The 24,438-nt window shown below is 47.3% G+C and overlaps 1 protein-coding gene across 3 annotated transcripts in view; it reads left to right on the top strand.

Moving 5' to 3' along the window:
• The window catches only part of Slit3 (slit guidance ligand 3), a 552,271-nt gene that overhangs the window by 419,992 nt on the left and 107,841 nt on the right, over nt 1–24,438 (top strand). For all 3 annotated transcript variants that reach the window (XM_010622214.2, XM_010622217.3, XM_010622215.1), the window contains 3 exons: nt 5,391–5,462; nt 10,930–11,001; nt 14,644–14,715. In XM_010622214.2, the coding sequence (XP_010620516.1) occupies nt 5,391–5,462; nt 10,930–11,001; nt 14,644–14,715 (216 nt within the window). The remainder of the gene's footprint in view (nt 1–5,390; nt 5,463–10,929; nt 11,002–14,643; nt 14,716–24,438) is intronic.

The raw sequence follows: 24,438 nt of genomic DNA, 5'->3' as shown, positions 1-24,438 counted from the left end.
GCTGACGGGGCAGTGTTCCGAGGCCAAGCTGTGGAAGGTGGAGAGATAGAGTCAGGTGAGCACGGAGAGGATAAGGAGGTCTGGCCACACGTGGCTCCCAGCAGCCTTGGAGCCAAGAGTCTTGTGGGTGTTGAGTCCTAGTTCTGCCTTGATTTGGGGTACATTTCTTTTTTTATTTATTCGTTAAGTTTATTGGTGCAGTTTAGATACACATAATGATCACATTCATCATAGGGAATTTGTACATGAAATATCTTGACTACTCTTTTTTTCCATTCCCCTACCCTCCGTTCCAGCCCTCTCCCCCTCTTCCCAGCACATTTCTTAACATCTCCTGCTTCGCTCAGTTTCCTTCCTTTGCAAACTGGGAGGCATCGTAATCCAGCTAGAGATGTTCCAAGAAGATTGAAGGGCATAATGTGTGAAAGTTAACATGATGTTATGAGGCTTCAGAAAAGAAAAATGAAATCAGGAAAGCAAAACCCCATGCCCATGTGTACATGCCCGACATGATAGAATGATCTAGTCTCAAATTCCCATGCTGCTCCTTAAGATTAAAAAGATGTCATCTGTTGGTATCAGCACACACGCGTGTGATTGAAAGAAATGATCTGGTACCATACATATTGTGTGCCTCTGTGTTCCAGAGGCGATGATGCCAGGTGTTGTGCAGACGGAAGTTAGAGATGGCTCGTGTCAGACTGGCCATCTGTCCTCATCTTTTCTGGGAGCTAAAATTTAAACTCAGTGGACAGGTCTAGGACTCCCTGCAAGAAACAACGATAAAGAAAGGGAGAGAGGAGTGAGATGCTTCAGAAGTTGGGCCCAGGGCACCACCTTGAAAATGACCTCCTTCAGCTCTGTACCAGACAGGTTGAGTCACTGTCTGGTCCTCAAGCAGATGACCCAAGATGATTTGGGGGAAGGATATGCATGGGATTTCCTCTCTTCAGCAGGAGCTGGACATCCTAACAAGAGTTCCTAAGCCGAGGAAAAAGTTAAGAAACCGTGAAGCGGCATTTGTGGGCGGCACAGTATAGCCTAGGAGTTATGAACCCAAGTACTTACATCAGACCAAGCCAAGATTCAAGTCCAGGAAGGTCTGCCATTCACTAGCTGACCAACCTTAAGCAAATTGACCTCTTGTACCACAACTTCCTCATCCATAAAATGGGTGTTTCAGAAATACTCCCACTCCCTAATAATGTCGAAGGGAGTAATGTGAGCCAGTATGTGAAGAGTATGGTGTCCGACACACAGGAAACCTTCCGTAGACAGCTGTTCATCAGATCGTCACTGTGAGCCCCACCAGAATTTGCACACAGCTGCTGCACCTCTTTGCAGGTGGCTGGCAGGCATGCCCCCACTGTGGCAGTGGCCCTGCCAGTCTCTCTGGCATCACATCGGCTTATGTGTTGCTAGAAATACGTTGTGTTCGGTCACATGTTTGCAGATGGCAGAGCATTAAGGAAGCACCCGAGGTACTAGGGCGAATCAGTGTGGAGCGTGAATGGCTGAAATCCCCATCAGATGTTCCCATTGTTTCTGCTGGTGAAGAGAGATGCTCAGATGTTTGATTTGTGTGTTTGTTTTTATGCTACTCCTATTAAATCAGTTTGCAGCCTGAAGAATGTGTTCCAGACAAAGGGAGACGCATGTGCCAGTTAAGAGACCTAAAACAGCTGTTGGTTTCCGACATCTCCCAAAATGTGACAGTTTTTGTGCATGCTAATGCTTCTCCTTGTTCTTTACACTGAAGTTATTTTCCTTCCCACTGGAAGCTAGATTGTTGCTTCTGTGTCCCAGGCTGCAAGTCTGGGCAGTGTGTTTCACCTGCCAAGGGGTCCCCGCTGCATAGGGCTTCGGCTTCAGAAAAACTTGGTGGCAGTCCCACCTGCAGCTCCTCCTGGCTTTGTGACTTTGGGCCAGATCTGCCTCAGAAGGCTATCAGTACTGGGTTAGATGTACCATGGAAGACTTTTACTACAGTGCGTGGCAGCTGGCTTTAAGCACCTGAAACGATCACCTCTTACTGCTGCTGTTACCCCTGCCGCTACTCTCTCTCTAAGGTACCCAGGCTAATCACACCTACACCAACCGCACACCCCAGACAAACCCCTCATGCGTCCTGGAGCAGAGTTACTTCCCATCAGACCATGGCCTTGATGCTCCATTAAGCAATGGCTGTTCAGCCAGTATCCAAACAGCATGAGAAGCTGGGAGGCTGTAGGCGATGCCTACTACCAGTCCTGATGAGCAAGTGTGAGGAGAAAGAAGGTCTCCGCCAGGGTTAACAGGCTCAGCCCAGAATTCCTTATTCTTTTTCCAAAAGCACTGTCACTGTAGCCCACGCAGATGCTCTATATACACAGTTCTCCCTCTGTACCCATGGGAAGTTGCTTCAGGACCCTCCACAAATACTCCTACCATGATCCTCCACTGCTCAAGCTGCTTATAGAAAACGGTGTAGTGTTCACACAACTTCTGCACACCTTCCCATATACTTGAATCATCTCTAGATTAGGTATTCATAATACCTAATGCCAGTTGTTAAACTGTGTCGTTTAGAGATAATGATGAGGAAAGAGTCTGTACATGTTCAGGAGAGGCGCAGCGGTTTTCTTAATATTTCGGAACTTCAGTTGATTGAATCTGTGGCTGTGTTACCCGTGGATGTGAGGGGCTGACAGTAGTTGCAGCTCTGTTCTGTCTTTCCTCTACTTCAGTACCCTTTCACTGAGCACCTCCTTCCATAAAGTGAGCCCTGAGGTCTGAATCTCCTAAACTTTTCCCAGTGCCCCATTTTCACAAATACAGAGAGGCAGTGTAGCAAGTGGATAGAGAAAAAGAGACCTCAGTGCTGCCACTTGCTGGCCCTTCACTGGGAAGGTTATTTGATCCCTGTAGGCTTTCTTTTCCTCGTCTGAAAAATGGGAGCAATACAGCTGGCTTCCTAAGCATAAAGAATAAAAGAAAAATCAACTAGATGCCATAAATGATAGCTCGTCTTATTTAGTGAGTACAAATAAAATTGGGTGTTGTGATGGGCCGTGCTGGGATAGTCTCTATCGACAGACTACTAATACCTTGAGGCTAGCATCACATTCTGCTCGTTGACCCATCCCTGCACAGGTCCTTCGTCTGCGCTGGAATGCGGTAAATTGGTGAGGACCCAGCAGATCTCACATGCAGCCCTCATCTCTCTTGCATGGCTGTGGGCCTGCAAGAGGAAGTAGTAGCTCCTCCTGTGAAAGCCAAGGGGGTTGGTGTCATTACAGACAGGGCTTCTCCCCAGAGGCACCAGGCAGCCACGATCCCTCACCAAAGTGGCAGGTGAAGCACGGGATCCCTGGAGAGCACGTGGCACCTGACCGGCCGCCCCAGAGATCCACGGAGCTGGTGTCTTGGCCAAGAAATTCCTGCCAGACTCTGAGCTCTCCTGGAAAATGCAAATGTAGCCCACAGTCCCTGAAACCCTATGGCAAGCTTTGGTGGCTCACACTGAGCCAGTCAGCCAGCAAGACCCCTGTCCAGCCAGCCTGTGGCTGCGATCCCAGCAAAGAACCCTCCCTGTCCCCCGTCAGCAGGGCACAGAGACATTGTTAATAGACCATGGCAGTCTCATTTGTAGACTCTATTCATCCAGCAACCAGGAATGATCTGTCCTGATACTCTCTCCTTCCTCTCAGCACCCCCCTTCCTCCCCCCACGTTTCCCCCTTCCTTTCGCCTGGAGAGTGATTTGTCTGTGTTATGGGTAGGCCTGACAAACCATTCCACATTAGCAGCTGAGATGTTGTTTGAAATGGGAAAATTGCTGGCAAACTGCTCCATTAGCAGTTCCAGTAACAAATACTCTGCTCCCCCAATGAAGATGAGATCGCAGAGGCACAAATTAATACAGCTGTCTCCCCTACTCTGCAGCGGGGATTACTCTTCAAGATGAATGGGTTCAGCCCGGGCCGAAATGTGCATCCTCTAGTTGGAGCCTCCAAGGAAGCCCACTCCTCCCCTCTCTCTCTCTTCTGCTTCCCCCACTTCCCCCCTCCACTCACGCTTCTTTTAAAAAGTCTTCCCAGCTGAGAGTTTGGGGGGTATCGGTGCCAAATGAGGAGGTGATGAAAAGATGCGCACCTCGGGAAGAAGACAGATGGATGGGGATGGAGGCCAAGCCCTCAGCCTGGACTCGGGGGTCATTCATCATCTGTAATAGAGCACCCTGCCTCCTGCTCAGGCCTGTTTCCCACTACACCTGTTCCAGTGACGGGAAGTCATCTGAGAGATGAAAGCATAACAAATGGAAAGGCTGACTTACTCCCCCATGGCCTCCTCTCTTCCCGGGAAGTCCTGGGCCCTGGGCCTGCGGCCTCTCTTTCTCTTTCCAGAGCAATAAGGGCATAAGCATTTCAGGATATCTGTATGAAGTTGAAGCCACAGATTCCAGCAGCAGCCCAGGAAAGTGGTCTTGCCTGGGCCCCTAGGACCTCAGGATGCCAGAGAACCAGTGTGAAGAATGACAGGCTGGCAACCTAAAGACTTTCTGCTTACTCGTCCGCTATATTAAAACAGCCAATTGAAAATCCCAGAAATGAAGTCAGCTGTTGAAATTTCTACCCATTAGCTGTGTGGTTGAATTTCACAATTTCATGACAGATAAACATTGCTGGCCATGGTCCATCTCTTTTTATTTTTCCTTTTTCCCTTTGACTTTTCAGCACTCTGCTTGGTTACTTCTTACAGCTTTCTCTGAAGAAGACAGTTGCCTCCAGATGAAGCTTGTACAGTGGACCCTTGAGTTATGAACTCAATTCATTCCTGAGGGCTGGTTGTAACTCAGGTTGATCAATTGGGGGCTCAGGCTCCTCTACACAGCTTTCAAAGTCTCCTGTCAGCAGATCTCAGTGTACTCAGGCATTGGCCAGGATTTTTCAACCCCACATGGGAAAGGTTGTTGTAATGTTTGTTTCAGAACTCTTTAAGGGTTAAATCTGTATCTGAGACCATCTGGAAGCACAAGAGGCTGGATCTGGGTCCTAACTCATGACTTTCATTGTGAGTTAAAACTAAAATACTGGTCATCACCCAAGTTGTTTATATATCAGGCCAATCATAACTTGCAGGTCCACTGTAATAAGCAAGAATTGAAAACCTTCAAAGTGAAAACATTCTTTTTCAATTTCTCCAAAGAGTCTTAGATCCTTGGATAGTGCTCTATAATGCAGAAACTGACCTCTGGCTGTCACACCATTTTCTGTCTCCTTCCATCAGAATGTGTGCCTTTTGATCCAAGACACCATCCTGTCCTCAAGGCCAGAGAACACAGGAGCCCTCGGGAACCACTTGCTGACAAGTAAATGGCTAACTGATTCTTCTCTGTCCTGTTTTCCTCAGACGCCTAGAACAGAACTCCATCAAATCCATCCCTGCAGGAGCCTTCACCCAATACAAGAAACTGAAGCGAATGTGAGTTCCCCTGGGAACAACTGGGCCCAGATGTTTCTGGTGGTGGTGGTGTGTGTGTGTGTTTGTGTTGGGAGGGTTGGTATCTGCAATGTGTAATAGGCAGCCTGTTTGGTTGATGGTCCACATACATTTTTGGGTCCAGGATACAGTCCCAAGATTGGCAGGTCCGGTTCAGAAGTGTATGCAGCTTATGAGGCACCTGAGCTTAGGTTTGTAGAGCTAAGCTCCTCCCATCCAGAGCAAAGTAAAACTTATCTATGTGAGAGGAAGGGATAACACCCAAAAACCCATTGCCATTTTTAATGTCTATGGCTATGGAGACACAGAACTAAAGGGGGAGTTTAAAAGACACCTAGGAGTGACCCCACTGCTGTTTATATGACCATCACCAACATCCTTACAAGTGTGTTCATTCATGTAGTACTCAGTGACTGTCTTCTATGCCAGGATCTGTGCAGAGCACTGAGAAGAACTAAGCACTGCACTCATGGAGCCTCCATTCAAGTGGGAGAACGTAGGAAAGAAATATCTGAAATCAAAAGTACTACAAAGTAAAACAAAAAACAGAAAAAGGGTGCCAGTGGGCCGGGCTTTCGGGTGGGTTTCCCCTGAAGGCTTCTGTGTGGCCTATTCGAATGAAGAAGAAGATGAACATGAGTCTCTAGGGCACTGGCCCAGGCCATGGGAAGAGCAAGTGGAAGGCTTGGGATGCATGCTGGTTTGTGGACCAGCAAGGAGGAGTGGAGTAAAGGAGGGGAGTGGGTGGGGACGGTGTTGGAGGGGTCTGCGGGGCAGAGATCGCATAGTTCTTAGGCCTCTCTGCTCTTTCTAAGAGAAATGAGAAGCCTTGGAGGATTTAGGTAACAAAGAGTCACATGACTTGATGCCCCTGCACCGAGCATCACTGAGATCATCAATTGAGCCCTGGTGACACGAGCCTGCTGTAACCCCCTCCCACAGCACCCTGGGACAGCATCATTGCCTCATCACCCTCAGCCCGTCCAGGTGACGGTGCGTCATCTGTCCCTGTCACTCACCAGCCTTGAGCATGCTCTGCGGGTCACTCAGCCCGGGACACTCCTGAAGGGAAGCACTCAGGATTCAGAAGTGGCTCAGGCGTGGCCATAACAGCTATTAAGATTCTGGAGGGAAAGCCCTTCCCCTTTTTTAGGTTGAGAAGCCATTTCTCTAGTCCAGTAATGGAGATGCTATTTTCAGGTCCATTTTCTTACTCTCTTGCCCTCCCACGGAGGAAAGAGAGAGGTCAGGTGTATCCACGAACTTGACTGTGCTCCTTCCTTCCACCTCAGGCTGATTCACTGGTTTCCCTTGAGAAGGAGGGCCTACATTAACAAGGTCTGCTGATTCCTTTTATGTTAAAAATAAACATCCCTGTGAAACAGTGGCATTAGTAGGCTTTACCCTCAGATTTCAGGAAGGCAACTTAACATCTCTCTGGAAATCCAAAGCAAACAAAACTTTCTCCTGGTGCAGTTCCAGAAGTAGAAACCAACATAATGAGGCAGCTCTAAGTGCAGACTTCTTCCCTCCCCTTGGCAGTATTCCTGCTAGAGGGACTGTATAAATACAGGCCTTAATATTTAACACCTTGGTCATTAATCTCCTGGTGTCCCTGTTTCCCCAGCTCAAGCTCTGTGCATCCCCCTCCCCATTCATTTTTAAAGCCCAGCTTGATTATGCAGCCAGATAGTAATTTCAATGAAAAATGACAAGTTCAGTCACTGCCCCAACCTATATCTCTTGCATGATTTAGGTTACTGCTCTAATTTTTGTGAGGTCCCGGTAATTTAGAGTTTGGCCGTGTTTTACCATTCTTTTTCCATCCTATAGGAATTACCATAATCGGTGCATTCAAAATTCATAAGCGCTTCTTTGTCATGACCAGGAAAGAGAATTTAATTTTTGATTACTTTCTGATGCTGCCAATATTTATTATGATGCCCCTCCCCCCCACCAAGGGGATAGCTGTAGGAAAGAGCCCACTTAAAGTTTTTTAACTAAAAGAACTTCAGAAACCCAGACTGAAGTTTAATGGCTTAGGAGAAGGAGAGTCCTGAGCAAAGCTGGATTTCAAATCCCTAAGTGTGAATTTCTCTTAGGTGTCCATGATCGGTTTATTTCCAATATTTGACAAAAAAAGAAACAAACCTCCCTCAGTTACGATTGAACTATATCTTGCTCTTACCTCTCTTTTAAAAATGAGTTATCCATGAATGATTGGCTGTGATCTTACCTATTTCTAGTGGTTTCCTTAGTATTAAAAACATTCCGGCAGCTAGGCTTGATCCCAGCTATCAGGAGGCTGAGGCATCAGGATCCCAAGTCCAAAGCCAGCCTGGGCAACCTAGCGAGACCTTGTCTTAAAAAATTTTTAAAGGCGCAGCAGTAGAGCTTTTGGCTAACATATGCAAGTCCTTGGATTGAATGCCAGTACCACAACATACAACATACATATACATATACCCATGTACATACTTGATCACTCCCAGATTTAAAAAAAAAAAAAAAAACAACTATTATCAAGGTAGAAAAGCCACTTGAAGCGAGAATAGAAAATGAAGATCCTTCACCTGCCTGGTTTCATAGAGTTGGTTTACTGGTAGCCCTGACACCTCAAGCCCAAACCGAGGTTGTTTAGCCAGATGGTGTGTTGAGAGTTCTTTTCATGTCTCTTAGGTTGAACAGTCTTCCAAGGCTCCAGGACGTCCTAGTATCTCACACTTATATTCCAGTTTAGCTCTTGTATGCAGTTGAACTTTCCCCCTTGGTCTCTAAAAGCCACCACCTCTCCATCATCCAGTTTATGACCTCAGGGGAACTGAGGTAGGTCTGAGACCAATCAGATTCTAAACCACCATCGTGGCCTAAAGTAAGATCCGTGGGCTCCCCACATGGGAGTGTCCTGGAGATTTGTCAAATATGCAGATTTCCAGCCCTTAAGCCCCAGCCTACCAAATCAGACTTTCTGGGGGTGCCTTGTAGAACACTGTAGGGAGGCTTGAGAGCCACTGGTCAAGGGTGACTGCAGTGTACAGTCAGTTCTCGAACTGCCTCTTTGTGGGCAGGGCAGGGGTTACTGTACCAGTCAGTGGTCAGCTAAAGCCTTCCCCAATCTGCCTTCCTGTACCAGGCCACTGTGTTCTGAGCCCGTTATAGCAAAACAGCAGGAACAGCCTTGAGCTGGGGGTCAGGATGCTTAAACTGCCCACTCTGGACCCCAATGACTACGTTCATGCATTTGTAGCTCCAGGTCCTTGGCTTCTCAGGGGTGCTTTTTCCTTCCTGCAGAATTAAGAGTGAAGATAAAGCATGGCACATGATCTCCCTGGTACAGGAGATCTTTAAACAGGGGAAAAAAACAGATCTTTAAAAGTCCACCTCGCAGAAGCAGAGAATTGGATGGTAGGTCCCAGAGTTTCTGGGGGAAGCAGAGGCCACAGCAAACCAGGGTGATGTTGGCCAAAGGATACAACACTTTGGTTAGGCAGGAGAAAGAATTTGAGATCTGCTCTAGGACATGGTGACTTGTTAACAAGGAGGGATTGTATACGTGAAATTGCTGAGTCTGATTTGACTGTTTTCCCAACAAGTAAATGATGAACGTGTACAGTGATGTTTAAGTAAAATAGCTTGATTTGGCCATTCCACAATGAATGCATACTACAGATACATAAAATTTATAAAAGTGGGTGGGAAAAGGTAACCAGTAGGGTCAGTTCCCAACTGAACTATCACTTCTACAATTCCCAGTCTCCATCATCTCCAAAAGCCTCAGATTGCTCACCTCCTACTGCAGTGAAGGAAGGCTGAGGCCCAGAATCTAACTGTGGACCAAAAGCCCCTCACAGACCCAGAGCAGAAGGCTTCCACGCTGGCCGTAGGACTTCCCCTTGTCTGCTAGAGGTCTGAGCACCTTGAAGGGACAGTCAATGACCAGGGAAAAAAACAGTCAAAACAGGCCCTCTCCTTTGTCTGATCTGAGCAAACTCTACTTGCTTCAAGTGCTTTGCTAGGCAGCCACACAGAGAGTGAGCAAGATCAGGATAATCTCGGGTATTTGCTTGTTAAGACCCTTACACAAAAACAGAGCGCTGAAGGAAAGCCCAGTGTAAGCTGATGAGTTTGCGAGCACAATCTGTGGATTTGTTAGAGGCCATCTCACCAGCTAAGGGGATAAACTAGACAGCTGTGCAGAAAAGGCCCTAACCTGTGAAATATCTTTCAATGCACAGGCTTTGGGAATGGTGAGGGAAGGGAGCAGAGGTCCAGGCCCAGGTGGGAGTGAGGCCCTCTCCTAGGCAGTTAGATGAAGGAGAGAACGGTCTCAAGAACACTGTCTTCTGAGTGTGCTTCTGGGGCTGGGTGTCTGGCCTGGCCAGAGGCACCTGCTTACAGCTTGCTCAGCTTTGCTCTTTTCTCAATATCTATTTGTCTCCTTCTTGTTGCCCTGCAAGGACCCTGCTCTCCCTTTCGTGCACAAAAGCAAAGAGATATTGATTTATTTTGTAAAAGAAAAAGAACTGAAGAGGTTTGTTGTCACAGGAAATTGGAGTATCTCTTTGGAGTGATGAAGCCCAAAGGCCAGCCCAGAACTAACAACTCTGAGGGAGAGAATCTCCCTCACTGAAAAGCCATTAGCAAGAACCAGTGGCCAGTTCTCAGTAAAATGGGGAGTCCAGGCCCTCTGCAAAGGAGCTGGGTCGGGAGGTCGCTCTGCACCTGTAAGGCCAGGTACCTCGTAGCCTGTGATCCTTCTGTCACACAACACTTTCTCAGACACATTATCCAAAATGCCAGACATTGTCACCTCCCCAGGCTTGCTCCAAAAGAGGAACGTGGGCAGCCAGAGACAAATCCATATCTCAAAGGTGACTCTTGAGAACCCTGTGATGTGCTTACATCAAACATCCCACAGGATGCATCGAGCCAGACAGAGGCTTAAGTTCCTGCCTCAGAATTCCTTTTAGGTCAGAATTCCTTTTAGGAAATTAACTGGGGAATCGGGAGCTCAGACCTCTCTGGGAGATGATAAACACTGGCTGAGGCATAAGGCAAAAGGGCACTACTTAAAGGAACTCAGGCCTGTAGTTAGCTGAGTCTGGTTCCTGTTTGACCTGTGTCATTAACTGATTGATAACAAGGCCTAAGACAAAGCCCCTAGATACGGGTTTGCACCTCAAAGTGAGCCCCACATGTGCCAGAGTCAAGGTACAGAGGATGAGAATCCTTTGAACCCCAAGCACAACGTACAAAGTTAGTGTCTTCCCTCACCAGGCAGTGGAAAGGAATGGTTTAAGTGCTTTCTCTTGTGCTATACATAAAAGAAGGGCATGATTGATCAATTAATCTTTACCATTTTGAATGGCTGAACTGCTCAGTTTGCACTTAGGGTTGGCTGTTATCGCCTCCAAACTACCTTCTCAGACTGCCCTGTTAATGTTTTCAGAGACATCAGCAAGAATCAGATATCGGACATAGCTCCGGATGCCTTCCAGGGCCTGAAGGCCCTCACATCGCTGTAAGTGGGGCCTGCAGGGGGGAGCGGGGAGGTGTCCATGCACCCCGGGAGGTGTTTATCGAGGTTTTATGTTCCCTAACACACTTGTGGCAACCTGGTAAAAGAAACAAATATTTCTTCAGGGGCAATTGATCTTGGGGAATATTTCTACAACTCAAATGCATTATTGTTATTGATTAAGTGCCCAGCAGTTTTCCCAGTTATTGGTTTCTAATTCGAATGCGTCTTTGGCCTGTCCTGGCTCCCTCCTCTGTAAGCCACAGCAGTGCTGTCTCTAGGGAGGACAGAAGAGAGGATGGTAACGTGTGCCGATCACGGAGAGTCCCTTGTTTCCCAGCCCCGCCCCCTGCCGTGTATGTGTCCTTCTCAGAAGAAAAGCTTGTTGTTTTCTTCCGCTAATTTTTAGATGATTTTTTTCTCCTAACCAACCTCGTGGCCAGTGTTCTGAGAGGATGTAATACCCTGTCCTATTGCCCTTCCATTGTTGGATTTGGAAACCCTTAGGCAGCCCCACTGGCCCCATCCGGGGCAGGAAGTATGCAGTTGTGTCCCGATTTCCTGGGTGGTTCACTGTGTGGCATAAGGAAGTCACTTGAGCATTCTGTGCCTGTGTAGAAAAATGGGGATGACGGTGTCTTCCCTACCCAACACATTCAGTGCACATGCTTACAGTAATAGCAGTAGTCAGTCTCACTGAGTGCTGACTGTACCACATACTGTTCTAGGAGTCTTCTTTGTTTACTGTTTTTTCCAGCACTGAGGATTAAACCCAAGGCCTTTGCACTGAGCTACATCTCTGGCCCTTTTTAAATGTTTTTATTTTGAGACAGGGCCTCATTCAATTGCAAAGATGCCCAGGCTAGGTTTGAATTTATGATCCTCCTACCTAAGGCTCTCAGAGTGTGGGGATTACAGGCATGTGGCACCACACCCGGCTATATCCTAGGAGCCTTAATGTGTAATCTTCACAAGAACCCAAACTGTAAAATCTACTAACTCTCTCTGACAGATAAAGAAATTGAGTAGCCACAGCTCCTTGCCTAATTTGTGTCTGGCTATACCCTGGTACCTAGAACTATACCAAGCATATGATTATTTTAAAAATCATGTTACAACAAAGAAATGTAACCAGCAATAAGTAGGAGAGGCAGGATGTGGACCCAAGCTGTTTGGCTCCAGAATCCTCACTCTTGGTCTCCATGCTTTGCAAACTCTTGAGACAATGTAGGAAGTCAAATGTAAGATAGGTAAAGTCTTCATTGATTGGTACCATTTACATCATCTGGTGGCCTTTTCCCCTTGCAGTGAGGAAGATGCTCAGAGGCAGCCTGTCCGTATTTTGCTTCTCTATGCAACCTGTTTGCCTAATGTGTGAAAGAGCGAGGAACAAGAGGTACCTCTCTCGCTCCACCGCCCGCCCCGGCCCATTGGGCAGGGCTGAGGACAGGGAAGCCTCTGATTCAGCAGTTGTCTGATGCCTGCAGAGTAAATTAGTTTCATTTGTTGAAAAGAACATCTGGCCGGGATATCAAAGACAGGACTGTGTGTGAGATTAGTGCCTGCTTATTGTTGCGAAGATCACAGAGGGGAAGGGAGAGCGGCTGTCTGCCACTGCGTCCTAGCTCTGCCCTTCCACACCTTCCAGGTCCCATTCTCTTGGTCGGGACCATTTAGGGACAGTCTAAGGACAGTGAAATGCTTCCTGTCTTGCAGTAAAAGAAATTCAACATGTAGTTGCTGAATGTGACTGGCCAGTTCTCAAATACTATCGGGTGTTGTTTAGGGGAACTGCCTCTCACCACGATGATTCATCCATCCCTTCCGTAGACGCCTACTGTGTACTGAGCAGTGTTACAAGCACTGAGAATGTGGCAGTAATCTAGAAAGACAAGACCCCCGTAGACCCGAGAGTTGAACGTAAACTCATCCAAGCCCAGCTCAGAAGCGGCCAACTTAAAAGGCTGGAGAGCCGTGTATCTGCTCATTCGTTCAGTAGATATTTATTGTGCCAAACCTGTTCTGTCCTTGGCTTGAGGGACCCAGCATGAACATATCCCATGCTGTCACCATCCTCGGGGAGCCTAACTTCACGGGAGGTGCTTGGGTGACAGAAAAGTTAAATAAATATGAAAGTAATATCAATGACCTAAAAGTAAATGGTTTGAAGAAATAATAATAGAGTAACAGGTAGTAAAAACAATTAACTGAAATATTTAGAAGCCTTCTGAAGGAGAGATGTTGGGCTGAGACCTGCAGGGCAGGCAGACGGGTGTCCCTAAGGTGGACACACAAGCACCTGAAGGACCCAGCTTGCTTGGGATGGCCTGTGTGAAGGTGTGAGTCATGGGGAAAGACCTGCCCGAGCCTCCCAGCCCCTCTGCTGCACAGCTTCTGCTGCACCCGGAGTTCTGACATCCACTGAGACGAGCAGACAGTGGCATTACTGCATTTTGCACAGTGAGCAGTGGGACATTAATATGAATTACAAACGTGTGCCCGAGCCATCATGCTGACTTCTGTGTAGTCATTAATTTGTTGAAACATTAATGAAACACACCCGCAGGCTGGTGGAGATGCTCACTCTTCACTCCCAGTGGCATCTGGAAATGGGGGATTTGGTTTATCACTGCCATTTACCATTTCCTCATCCTAATATTTTGCCTCCTCAAATGAGTATCACAGCCAGGATTTGTGATCCAAGTGGGAATTTAAAAGTGCGTCCATTCCATGCACTTCAGGGCCCCTAGAAGGGATTTTAACAGAAACCAACCAACCAAACCTTCCTTAGCCCAGTTCCTTGATCAGAGAGAAGGCTGGACCCAAGATACTGCAAAATCCACTATGGAGGGAAGCAGAAAGGCCAGAAGGGTCTCTTTGTTACTCTGCTTAGGATCAACCAGGTCCAGGCTCAGAGAGCACTGGACCTTAGGCTGGAGGGGCAAAGCCAGTAGATTTCCTTCCCAGGCCTTAACACCATGAAAGAAAAGGCCTGTAAATAGCAGGCACCAATATACAAAGAGAGGCGGGCAGAGGGGTTCTGAGTTCTTGGCTTCCTGGATTTCAAGGCATAGGAAAGAGGGATAGAAATAGAAGCTTCTTAGCTTTTCCTGCAAGCCATTCTTTGGCTCAGCAATCTCCAAGCTATCTGGAAAAGTCCCCAGGTACCTAGAGCCCTGTCCTAATGGATAATTAAAGGACTCAGCTTGGGAATTCCTAGGGTGCAACGGTATATTAAAAGGAAACATTCTATAGGCTGGGCTCAGCTTGATCAATACCTATTGAAGGCACAGAGCTGGCTGGCCTCCCACGCTGCTTATTTATTGCTGGGGTGTGAGTCATATTTGCAGCTCAGGGAGTCACCACTAAGGGGTTGCTGCTTCCGTTGTGGATGATGTATTGGGCTGGGCTGCCCAGGAGTGAAGCAGGATGGAGATCTCTCTTGCCTCTGGGACAGCCTGCCCCTCCGGCCCTGGGCTGCCCTTACCTGACTCTGTCTCACTGATGAGGAGAAAGGATGAGGCAGGCCAGGGAAGGAGGCGGCCTGAGATCCTGCACCCAGTCTGACAGAGGTGATGACCTATCCCATGAGTGAGTTCTGGTAGCCTTGCATCATGGTGACCACCATCATCTGCTCTCTTCCAGGGTCCTGTATGGGAACAAGATCACCGAGATTGCCAAGGGACTGTTTGATGGGCTGGTGTCCCTGCAGCTGCTGTGAGTAGCCACCTTGCCGCTGTTTGCATCTCTGGGACTGTTGGAAGGCTCTTGCCTGAAAATGTGAATCCAAGCTCTAGAGAGTTCTTCTTTGACTTTATGCACACTGTAAGGAAACAAAACTTCTGAGCTGTCCATCTCTCACCTCCTTTGCCCCTTTTCCTGTGGGTGGAGAGCCAGAGAATTGAGAGAGGAAGGCAAAGGTCAATGTGCACGTGTCTGCGTGACACAGTGCAGAGCCCCAGGCATAAATCACTAACCATTGGTTAAGTAAGAGTTGAATCCTGCAAGAGGAAGTATCTTGCAGACATGTGCTAAGATGTAGGGAAAAGCTGTCACAGGCCACATTCTAACATGAACGCTGAAACAGAGCTGCTGGTAGATATCTGACCTTGAAGAAGGATCAAGGTGGGGTGAAACGATTAGAGAAGAGTGTAATCAGTCACAGGTGGGATTCTGTCTGGGTACGATACGGCTGAGAGGGGAAGTGTTTGTTTAAAGGAAGATCTGTTGCTCTGAATTTCAAGCTCTGAGATTATTTATTTGCATTTATTTCATTGTGTACATTTAAGTTTCAGTGTTTAAAGACGGTACTTGAACTCTGATGTGGAGATGGGAAGAAAAGAATTTAGCTTATATTTTCAGATTTTATGATGAAGGGAGACGGGTGTTGCTAAGGTGTCCCTCTGGTGCATGACTAGGTGATGTAATGTGCTGTGGGTATGAGACTGTGTGTGTGTGTGTGTGTGTGTGTGTGTGCGCACACTCACACATGTGCGCACATGTGCTTGTCTACTCTGACCATCACATCACAATTCCCTATCGGCATTAGAAATTGACTTTGCGTATCCTTTGAACAATGGAGCAGACAGTGGTACCTCGATCATGAACTTAATTTTCTCTATGATTTACAATTAAGTTCGTGAATCAGGGTACCCCTGTGTCAGGTCTCAGAGAGGTAAATGACTTGCCTGCTATCACTTAGCAAAATAGATGTGGAAAGTAGATGGCACCTACATGGGCTGGGGATTTACGAGTTGTGTTTGCAGAGCTGTGTGTCAGAGTACAGACAGGCAGGATTCACAGGCTGTGAGGAAAAGGCCTCTACCTCCCATGTGCAAGTAAGAAGAACCCAGTGTAAGTTTGCGGGGCAGGGAGTCCCGTGGGACCTTCAAATGGGTGGGAGACACAAGAACAAGGATGGAGGGAGGGAAGTGGGCCACACACCCTATGCGCTTGACGCCCACTGCTCTTAAAAACTAAGACTTCTTGCAGCCCTTTTCGTCTCGCATCTTTATTCTCTACCCTTCTCGCGTCCTTTAAGACTCAGCCCTGGACACATTCTTCTAGGATGACACAGTAATGTGAATCACGCTGGGATGAGATGCTCAGCAAGGTTCTGGGCAGCAGATCCATCAGAGCAATAGCCAGGTTTACTTGGCAAAGCTCAGTAAAAGCCAGGGTGAGAAAGATCTCCCTTTCTCCTTTCTCCGCATCTCCCTGCCTCTTTCCCTGAGTCTGTTCATTCCATGTGTCTCTGTGTGAGCTCGAGCTTGCTCAGAGTTCCCAGCCTTCCACGGGCCTTTGAGGCTGTGTTTCAGGATGACAGGGCAGGGATCTACAGGGAGCTGGGCATTTCGCAGATGGTATTCTTTGCTCCTGGCAAAGAAACTGTAAGTTCTAACTGCTACTGCAAGGCTGGTTAACTATCGCCATTAATCCCCTGGAAGAAGAAAAACAAAGGCCGCCACGTGGAGGTAGATTTGGGGATATTGTGTCTGCCAGGCTGGTGTGGATGTCCTTTTGTCACCTGTGTGTTTGTGTGTGGAAGGAACATTTCCTTGCCCTCACTAAGCAGACACTGTGTGCATCGGAGTGCCTAGTGCAGAGAATGTCATTATCACAGAGTCTACGAAGATGTACTGACAGTAGGAGGTTACTGCAAGAAGCAGGGCTTCGTCTGGGCTGGGCAGACGGATCCAGCTGCCTTGCAGTGGCTCGAGCAGATAGAATTGACTGGTTGGGAGGTAGACAAAGTCTCTCCGCCTGTCCAAACCAGGAGTTGACACAACTCAGGTAGGCTTGCTTTCCAGAGAGAACTGGCACCTCAGGCTTGAGTAGCTATCATTGGATTTGACCTGCCGGTGAGCAGTTGGAATGCAGGTCCTGATTAAATCTAATTTAGTGTTCAGCTGGCTATAGATTGGATTTTCCCTGTTAGACTGGAGATGCTCTGATAAGAAATCTCTGATTAGAATACCCTGGTAGTCTGGGTAATTTCCTGTCCTTTGACTCAGAGGCTTTCCATAAGAGGTTTGATTTTCTTCTTCTTTTTCCATCTTTCATATAATTAATCCATCACAAAGCACAGGTGTCTCTGCACCGCATATGGTCCTGGATATTTCCTTTTGGCCCTTCCTGTGATGCCACAAGTAACAAAGTGGGTACGTTACAATTGGTTGTCCTGCTCTTCCCCTCCTCATATCCCTGGACTTCTTAGCCAAGCCTCTGAACATGCCCAGTCCAGTATGTACCCAGCCCACCTCCCTGGCAGACCTGGCGGGGGAGGGTCTTGGCACGTTCCTCTGGGCAGAAGGCCAACACTCATAACAAGGTATCCCAGAATTTCTCAAAGGCTACACAAATGGGTCTACAAAGACATGCTTCGGTGACCTCAGGAGACGCCCCTAAATGTAATTCCATGTGTTCAGGAGCCACATATGGGTTACCTGCTGTAGTTCCTGTTCCAGGACCTTACAGGTCAATGGAACCTCAGGGCTCCAAACATAATCCATGTGGCCGATGCAGGAACTGCCATGCTCCCACCCCCACCAAGTACCATCTCTGACAGTTTTCCTGTCACTCATCTGCACTTGGTGTCTGTGATAAATGCTTACTGTTTCTCACATGCTTATAGTTAGAAGTTAGAGAGCTCTTTCTTATACTACACCTACACCCTAGCTCCTGAGAAACTCAGAAAAGTCTGTTGTTATTGCCTTCACATGTTTGAAAATAGCTGGTGGATTTCCCTATAATCAATCCAGAACGGGTTCAATTCCTGCAGCCACTCACTATAGAAACACATATTCGTTTTTGTTGTTGTTACTAGCAACACCTACTGTCTTTGGGAATGCAGGAGAGTCTGTCAGCTTCGCCCCTTAAAACAGGCTGCTAGAAAATGAACGAGCCCCCATTTGGGCAATAGGATGTATGTTTGGAATGAACTATCCCTCGTGGAAGCATCTGCTGGGACCCCATTTCATTCCCTCCATCACCTTCTACCACCCTCCCCACCCAGGCTTCTGGGTTCCGGGGACATATGTGGAAGTGCTGGTCATCTCCATGGCAGCCAGGTGTGTGCCCTCCACCACCACACCCCACACCCTGTCTTCTAGCTCAGAGACCCGTGCTTGCCGAAGCAGGAAGAGCAGTCAGCTTGTCACTAGGGCTGTCATTTGCTCCTCCAGTGGATAGCTGCAAGCTGTGTTACACAGCTGCCCTTGGAAATTAAGCCTTCATTCAGCACTCATTGGTTGTAGGCACACACAGGAAAGCCACTCGCGTGGCGAGGACGGCCGTGTGATGTAGAAGCTCTTAAACCTGCCACAGGAGGTTTTAAACCAAACCAGACTGTCTCCAGGCTGGAATAAGTTAAGACAACCCGGACACCTGTTGTGCAGTTTTCTTGGAAGGCAGACAAAAGCCATTTGAGGCGCTTGGAGTTTGCCAAGCAACACGCCAATTACAGAGTAGGGAACAAAACTTCACTCCATCTAACTCACTTTCCCTCACCAGCTGTTTCGCATGAACTACTTACTACTGCTCCTAATCATGGCTGCTAACATTTATTGAATTCTTGGCAGGCTCCAGGACCTGTGCTAAACAATCTTCTATGTACCATCTCATTCTATCTTTTCAACAGTGTTAAGGGGAAGATACTGAAAGGCGCATTTTACAGCTAGGGAAACCAAAGGTGAAGGAACATGACCATGGTCATACAGCACATGAGAAACTGGGCCTGGATTAGAACCTAGGCTTCCTAACCCGGGAGTTCCCTTTCTCATACCACATCCTTCTTCAGACCCAGTCATGGGAAGATGTACAGAGCTAGTGTAACATGGTGAGCAAGAATTCTTCGCTGGCCTAAGCCAAGAAGAAAGTGCTCATTCAGTGACTATTAGTTCCTCCTGTCATGCCTCAGTATACATCGTGAGCATCTGCCTCCGTGGGACCGTCCCTACTGTGTTGTTATCCCCCGTAAATGTATGCTCTGAACCATGTAATAAGCGATCAGGGACCTCCTGTTTCCCAAGCAAAACTCAGTTGGGGTGGGATGGCGAGAGTCCTTTCTAGCAGCAGAAATGGCATAAGTTGCTGGTGCATTATCAGTGAAGGGATTCTTTCTGTCAGGAACCTGGCATTTCCTATGGAAATCCCTGAGGAGGCCTGAGATCTGGAATGCCCTATGCTTGATCAGTGAGTGAATGGTTTGCCCCCTCTGGAAGGACCCATTAATCATCAAGTAGGAAGCTATTAGGAAACTGACCATCGTTGGTCACAATAAGCCAAGTCACAATAGCAGGGTCCCCTAATCTCCTGATAACCAAGTAATAGTTCCTTTCTGATCTCTCAGAGTTGGAGCTGTCCTCTGATTCCCTCAAAAAAAAAAAGAAAAGAAAAACTGTGGCTTGTCTCTAATCCTTGTGCCCTCTTCGTGTCACTGGAATAGAGGAGGTCTTGTTTCTCCGGCAGGCCAAAGAGTTACATCACCACCATGTGCTGTTTCCTTGGCATCAGGAATCACCACAACAGTGCAGCCATAATCAAGAGAGAAGGGGAAATTGGCTGTGCTCCTGGGTGGGACTTAGAGGGCTCCTCCCATTTCCTCTTTGGTGGGTTAGCATGATGTGAACCAGAGCACCCATGTACAGCCCAGAGTAGATTCTGACCAGGATCAGGTTTTTGCCCTTATAGTAGCTCCTGATGTCGCTAGGATCCTCCCCGTCTACATCCAGCCTTCGTAGGTTGTTCCGAGTAAATGTCCCATACGTATTAGGCAAAGCATGAAAACAAAGTGCTAAGACAAGAGAGTGGTTATTATGTTTAATAGATAAAGAAGTACAGCATGGCAGAGGGTTAATTTTAGAGAAATAAAAGAGAAGGGAGGCGTGTTAATGAAGAAGAGGTGACTGGCTCTCCTGCAGCTTATGGAGCCAGAAGAACTCCCCTCGCTGGTCTTTATGCCCATGTGTAGTGGTGGTGACTTCCTCCAGCGGCATACAGAGTACTTTTTCTCAATAACAAAGACGGAGACGACCTATTCCTTAATAATCATTCCCCCACTGGAGGAGCTGAAGAAAGGGCCATGCCAGAAGACTGTCGATGCCATCTTTCTTCTCCCATGCGTCTGCACTTGAGTGTATGAGACAGAAACTGGTCCCTCGGGTTGGGATGTCCTCAAAGCTTCCCTCTTGACAGGGACCTGGACTCCGTTCTTATCTACTCCAGAATCTTTCCTGGAAGAGCTCTGGTTCTTCTGGAAAGGGCCTCTGAATTCTTGTTTGGCACCAGTATTCTGAAAAGATCTTGTACTCTGGAATTGGGAATGTGTTTTTGGCTTTGTCAGACAAGCGCACTGGGAGGAGGCATAAAACTGGAGTCCTCCACAGCCCTGCGGACAGGGATGGAGAATATAAATACCACCCAGAACGCAAGCCCCGGGCTGCTGAGTCAGCTTGTGGGTTGCTAGAGTTGCCAAGAGGATTTTAATGCAGTTTATCACAACCTGGCTCCAAGTGTTTGTGTTTTCCACACAAAGGCCTGTGGGCTCCAGGAGGATCCTCACTGAGGATGGGATAAGACCAAGAGCTGCCCCTAAAGATGGGGACTCAGTGGTCTGTAGCCCCATTGGCCTTCATAGGGAGACTGGTCATGCTGGACCTCTTTTACAGATGTGAGGGGACTCCTGTCCTCCTGTGGCCCATCATCCCATGCCTCTGGACCCTGAAAGAAAGAACCTGCAAGATGCCATGGGTGATGACAGTTGTTGGGCCTTTTCTGGCCAGGACAGTCCATTCTTCAGCAGAACCTAAATCATGAGAGCCCTTCCTGTCCTAGGCTCACTGGGCTCCATTCACCCCAGCTCAAGCTCAAGTTCATTCTCAGTGACTTCTGCTTGTTGCCTTTCCTTTCCTGAAGCCAACATTCCTGGAAGGGATTATCTTCTGCAGCATCACTGTGTTGGTAATCGGCAGGCTGAGGCTAATACCTCTTGACACAGAACATATGTGGGTGCTGAAGGTGATCTTAGAAAAGCAGGAGGCATTGCAACTCAGAGCCAATGTGTGGAAATACACATACAGGGATACACATACATACACAACCATTCTCCGATGTGCCGCTCCCCTTCAGTTCCTCTGATGGGAGTACGGATCTTCTTGTTCTGTGTTACTGTAAATCATCACTGAGTTGGTGAAAAGCACCTACAAGTAGGATGCCTCTACCTCCTTCCACAGCATTACAGACTCCCAGAGTCTTTTAATGAGATGGAGCTGGGTGTCAGAAAATGAAGTCTTTGGGTGAAGACAGCGTAGATATTAACCTACCGCTTACAGGCTGGAGAACTCTACACAAAGTTACTTAAGCCCTCTGAGTTCCCCAAGTATCATTTGTCAAGTGGAGATAGCATTTCCTGTGTAGACTGTACAGTATTCAAGGAATTGATATTTGTAAGGTGCAGATATTTAGCCATTGCCTGACCCCAAAGGTGTTGAGCATGTATTACCTGTTCACCTCACCTGATCCTCTCTTTATATTTACTTGACCTCTGAGGTTCCATTGGGAGGTAGGCCTGGGATAGATGGCCCCAGAAGACAGTCAGCTCTGCTGTGGGAGAGATACTCGTAAACATAATATGCCCCCAGCCTCTCAACTCACTGAATCCAGCAACAGCTCAGTTTAATAACTACCTGGGATATCAAAGTTTTCCATCTGAGTACCAGTTGGCCTCTCAAATGAAGCAAGGCAGAACATTTCACCATGTGGGAAGGATGCTATTTCCTCTGCTTTATTGTTATCTCCTGGTCTTCCCAGAGTACAGAAAAACACAGGGTGAGGAGAGCACAAAGCCAGGCATAGCTATTTTGTGCAAATGCAAGACACCCAGTAAAGAGCTTGCCACTTTGTGCCAGTGACAGTTTGGTGAACAGCCCCACCTGAGACTCTTTCCTGAGAGTCAGCCAAACTTCTGATGCCTCCGTACCCCTGGGAGGCAAGCAGGATCTTCCAAATCCAATCACACCTTCCACCACCCAAAGCACACCCAGACACATCACAAGGCTAGAGAAAACAGCCACTCCCCAGATACAGGGAATATGGAAAAGGAAATATATATATGGATTCTAGGTACTGGATGAAAGACAAGTTCTGAAATCAAAGAAGCCGGAGTTTCCCTTACTGCTAGGTGGGTGACCCTGACCAAATCTAGCACCACTGCAGCTCTGTTCCCTCATAAGAAAAATGAAGATTATCATAGCACTGCCGTGAGGGCTCAGTAAAATAGCTTAGGAAAAGTGTTTTGGAAAACAGTTGCCATAGGGCTGTACACACAGATGTGGCCTCTAGAAATGACTGTGTTATTTCACATAGCAGTTATACTACTGTTCTTCAAAGAGAGAAGAGCCAGGACAGATAAATTATCCTAAAGTTCTCTACTCCAAAGAGGGAGAATTAACCCTTCTAGTCAAAGAGGGAGACCAGTTCAAGTCTTCAATACACATTGAAGAACCTAATGCAAAAAGCTGAAGCGCTCCAAAGTCTGAACCTTCCTGATCACTGACCCTGATATCACAAATGAAAAGTTCCACATCTGACCTCCTGTGGCGAGTTACAGTCAAAATGCAGGCGCACTAAAAATGTACCACATTTTCTTCAGGCCATGTGTGTAAGGAATACAAGATCCATAAATGAATGTCATGTTTAGACTCATGTCTTATTTTGTACAAGGTGTGATTAGAAAACATGGGAAATGTTTAAATTTTTGAAAATTTATTATAGTAAAAAATGCATTGCCTAATCACCCTCAGAATAATCCCTTGCATTTCTGACACATTTATCCTATCGTTCTTGCTACTTTTGGAAGTAGTTTTGGAAGTCTTTTTATGGGTTCTTTGTTTCTCTATCATGGCCGCTTCCACATCCTGAATTGATTCCAAATATTTACCTTTCCTGGTCACTCTGATATGGGAAAAGAGCCAGAAGTCTCTGGGGGCCAGGTGCAGTGAATAAGGTGGATGAGGACACAGCATAATGTTTTGTTTGTTTGTTTGTTTGTTTGTTTGTTAAGACAGGGTCTCACTATGTAGTTGAGACTGATCTGGAATTCACTGTGTAGCCCAGACCGGTCTCGAATCCAAAGAAATCCTCCTGCCTCAGCCTCCGGAGTGCTGGGATTACAGGCGTGCGCCACCACGCCCAGCTCACACACCATAATGTTTTTACACTCTTGCCTTTCCATTGGATGGCACTCAGCAGCAGCATTCGCTGTATTTTTAATCACACCTCATGAAGACATTCCCAAAAGAAGACTTCCAGACCTGCTTCAGAAAGGGGCAAGAACGAAGGGATAAGTGTGTTCAGAGGAAGGAGGAGGATTGGGAGGAGGATTAATGGCAATGTCTTATATTGCAATAATTTTTAAAAATTTAAACACTCTGTATATTTTGATCACCCCTTAGACAGTATATATAAATATTCTGGAGTCTGGAAAAGCCTGAAATCCCAAACACTTCTGGTCCCAAGCACCTTGGATAAGGGACTCTCAACCTGTAGTTGTTAAGTTTGCTTCAAGGTGTGTTGCTTTTTAAACCCCACCCAGCTCCCGTCTGTGGACCAGGTAGCTCAGAGCTCCATTGGTGGAAGCCCAGCTGAGCTGAGTAGGAGGCCTCCTTCCTCCCAAAATAGAGAGGGCAAAGGGACAAGCTGTTAGATCTTGCTGATGCCGAGAATCAATGAGTCTCTCCTCAGCATCTTGTTTTCCATAAGCAGCTTAATTTTATCTTTCCCTGCACCTACATGTCTTGCCTGAGGAAGCTGAGCAGCCTGGGAGAAGAGGGGCAACCAAGAGACTGTGCCCTCTTCTGTTTTCTCTTGCTCCCTGCTTCCTGAGCTAGGCACCTTGTGATCTTTGCCTAGTAATTCTGCCAGCCCAGGCTGTTTTGGTGCCTTGCATCTTTGAAATAACATCCCATGCTGAGAGCCTGGGAGCAACAGGGAACAGAAACATCTGGAAGAGAAGAGGTCCAGACAGACCTGGCAGGTGAGGAGGGTTGCCAGGGTAGCATTCAGTCTGAACACATTTTCCAGGGGAGTCCACATGGCTGTTTTCCTGTCCCTGTGGCCGTCCTCCTTGCCCAGTGTCTGACACACCCTGGAAACTGCGTACAGTCGTGGCCGCATGAATCTGCGCAGAGTTCTCAAATCTAAATGCCTGCTCAGGCAAGGACAGTGAACTAGACTACTGAAGTTTTAACAGTAGGGAGGAATGAGAACTGTGGCCCAGAAAAAGCCTGTGTCCTACTAGCTGGGTGGCCAATCTGTATCTGTAGACTCACTGCTGGAAAAAAAAATTTCAAGAGGAAATAAAAAATCTGGGAGGAGAGAGAGAGAGAGAGAGAGAGAGAGAGAGAGTGTGTGTGTGTGTGTGTGTGTGTGTGTGTGTGTGTG

This window comes from Fukomys damarensis, unplaced genomic scaffold (assembly GCF_012274545.1).
Source record: "Fukomys damarensis isolate Sample0158 unplaced genomic scaffold, DMR_v1.0_HiC HiC_scaffold_9, whole genome shotgun sequence".
Classification (NCBI taxonomy): domain Eukaryota; kingdom Metazoa; phylum Chordata; class Mammalia; order Rodentia; family Bathyergidae; genus Fukomys; species Fukomys damarensis.
The sequence above is the reverse complement of the archived record's forward strand: the minus strand, read 5'-3'. Positions and strand labels throughout refer to the sequence as shown.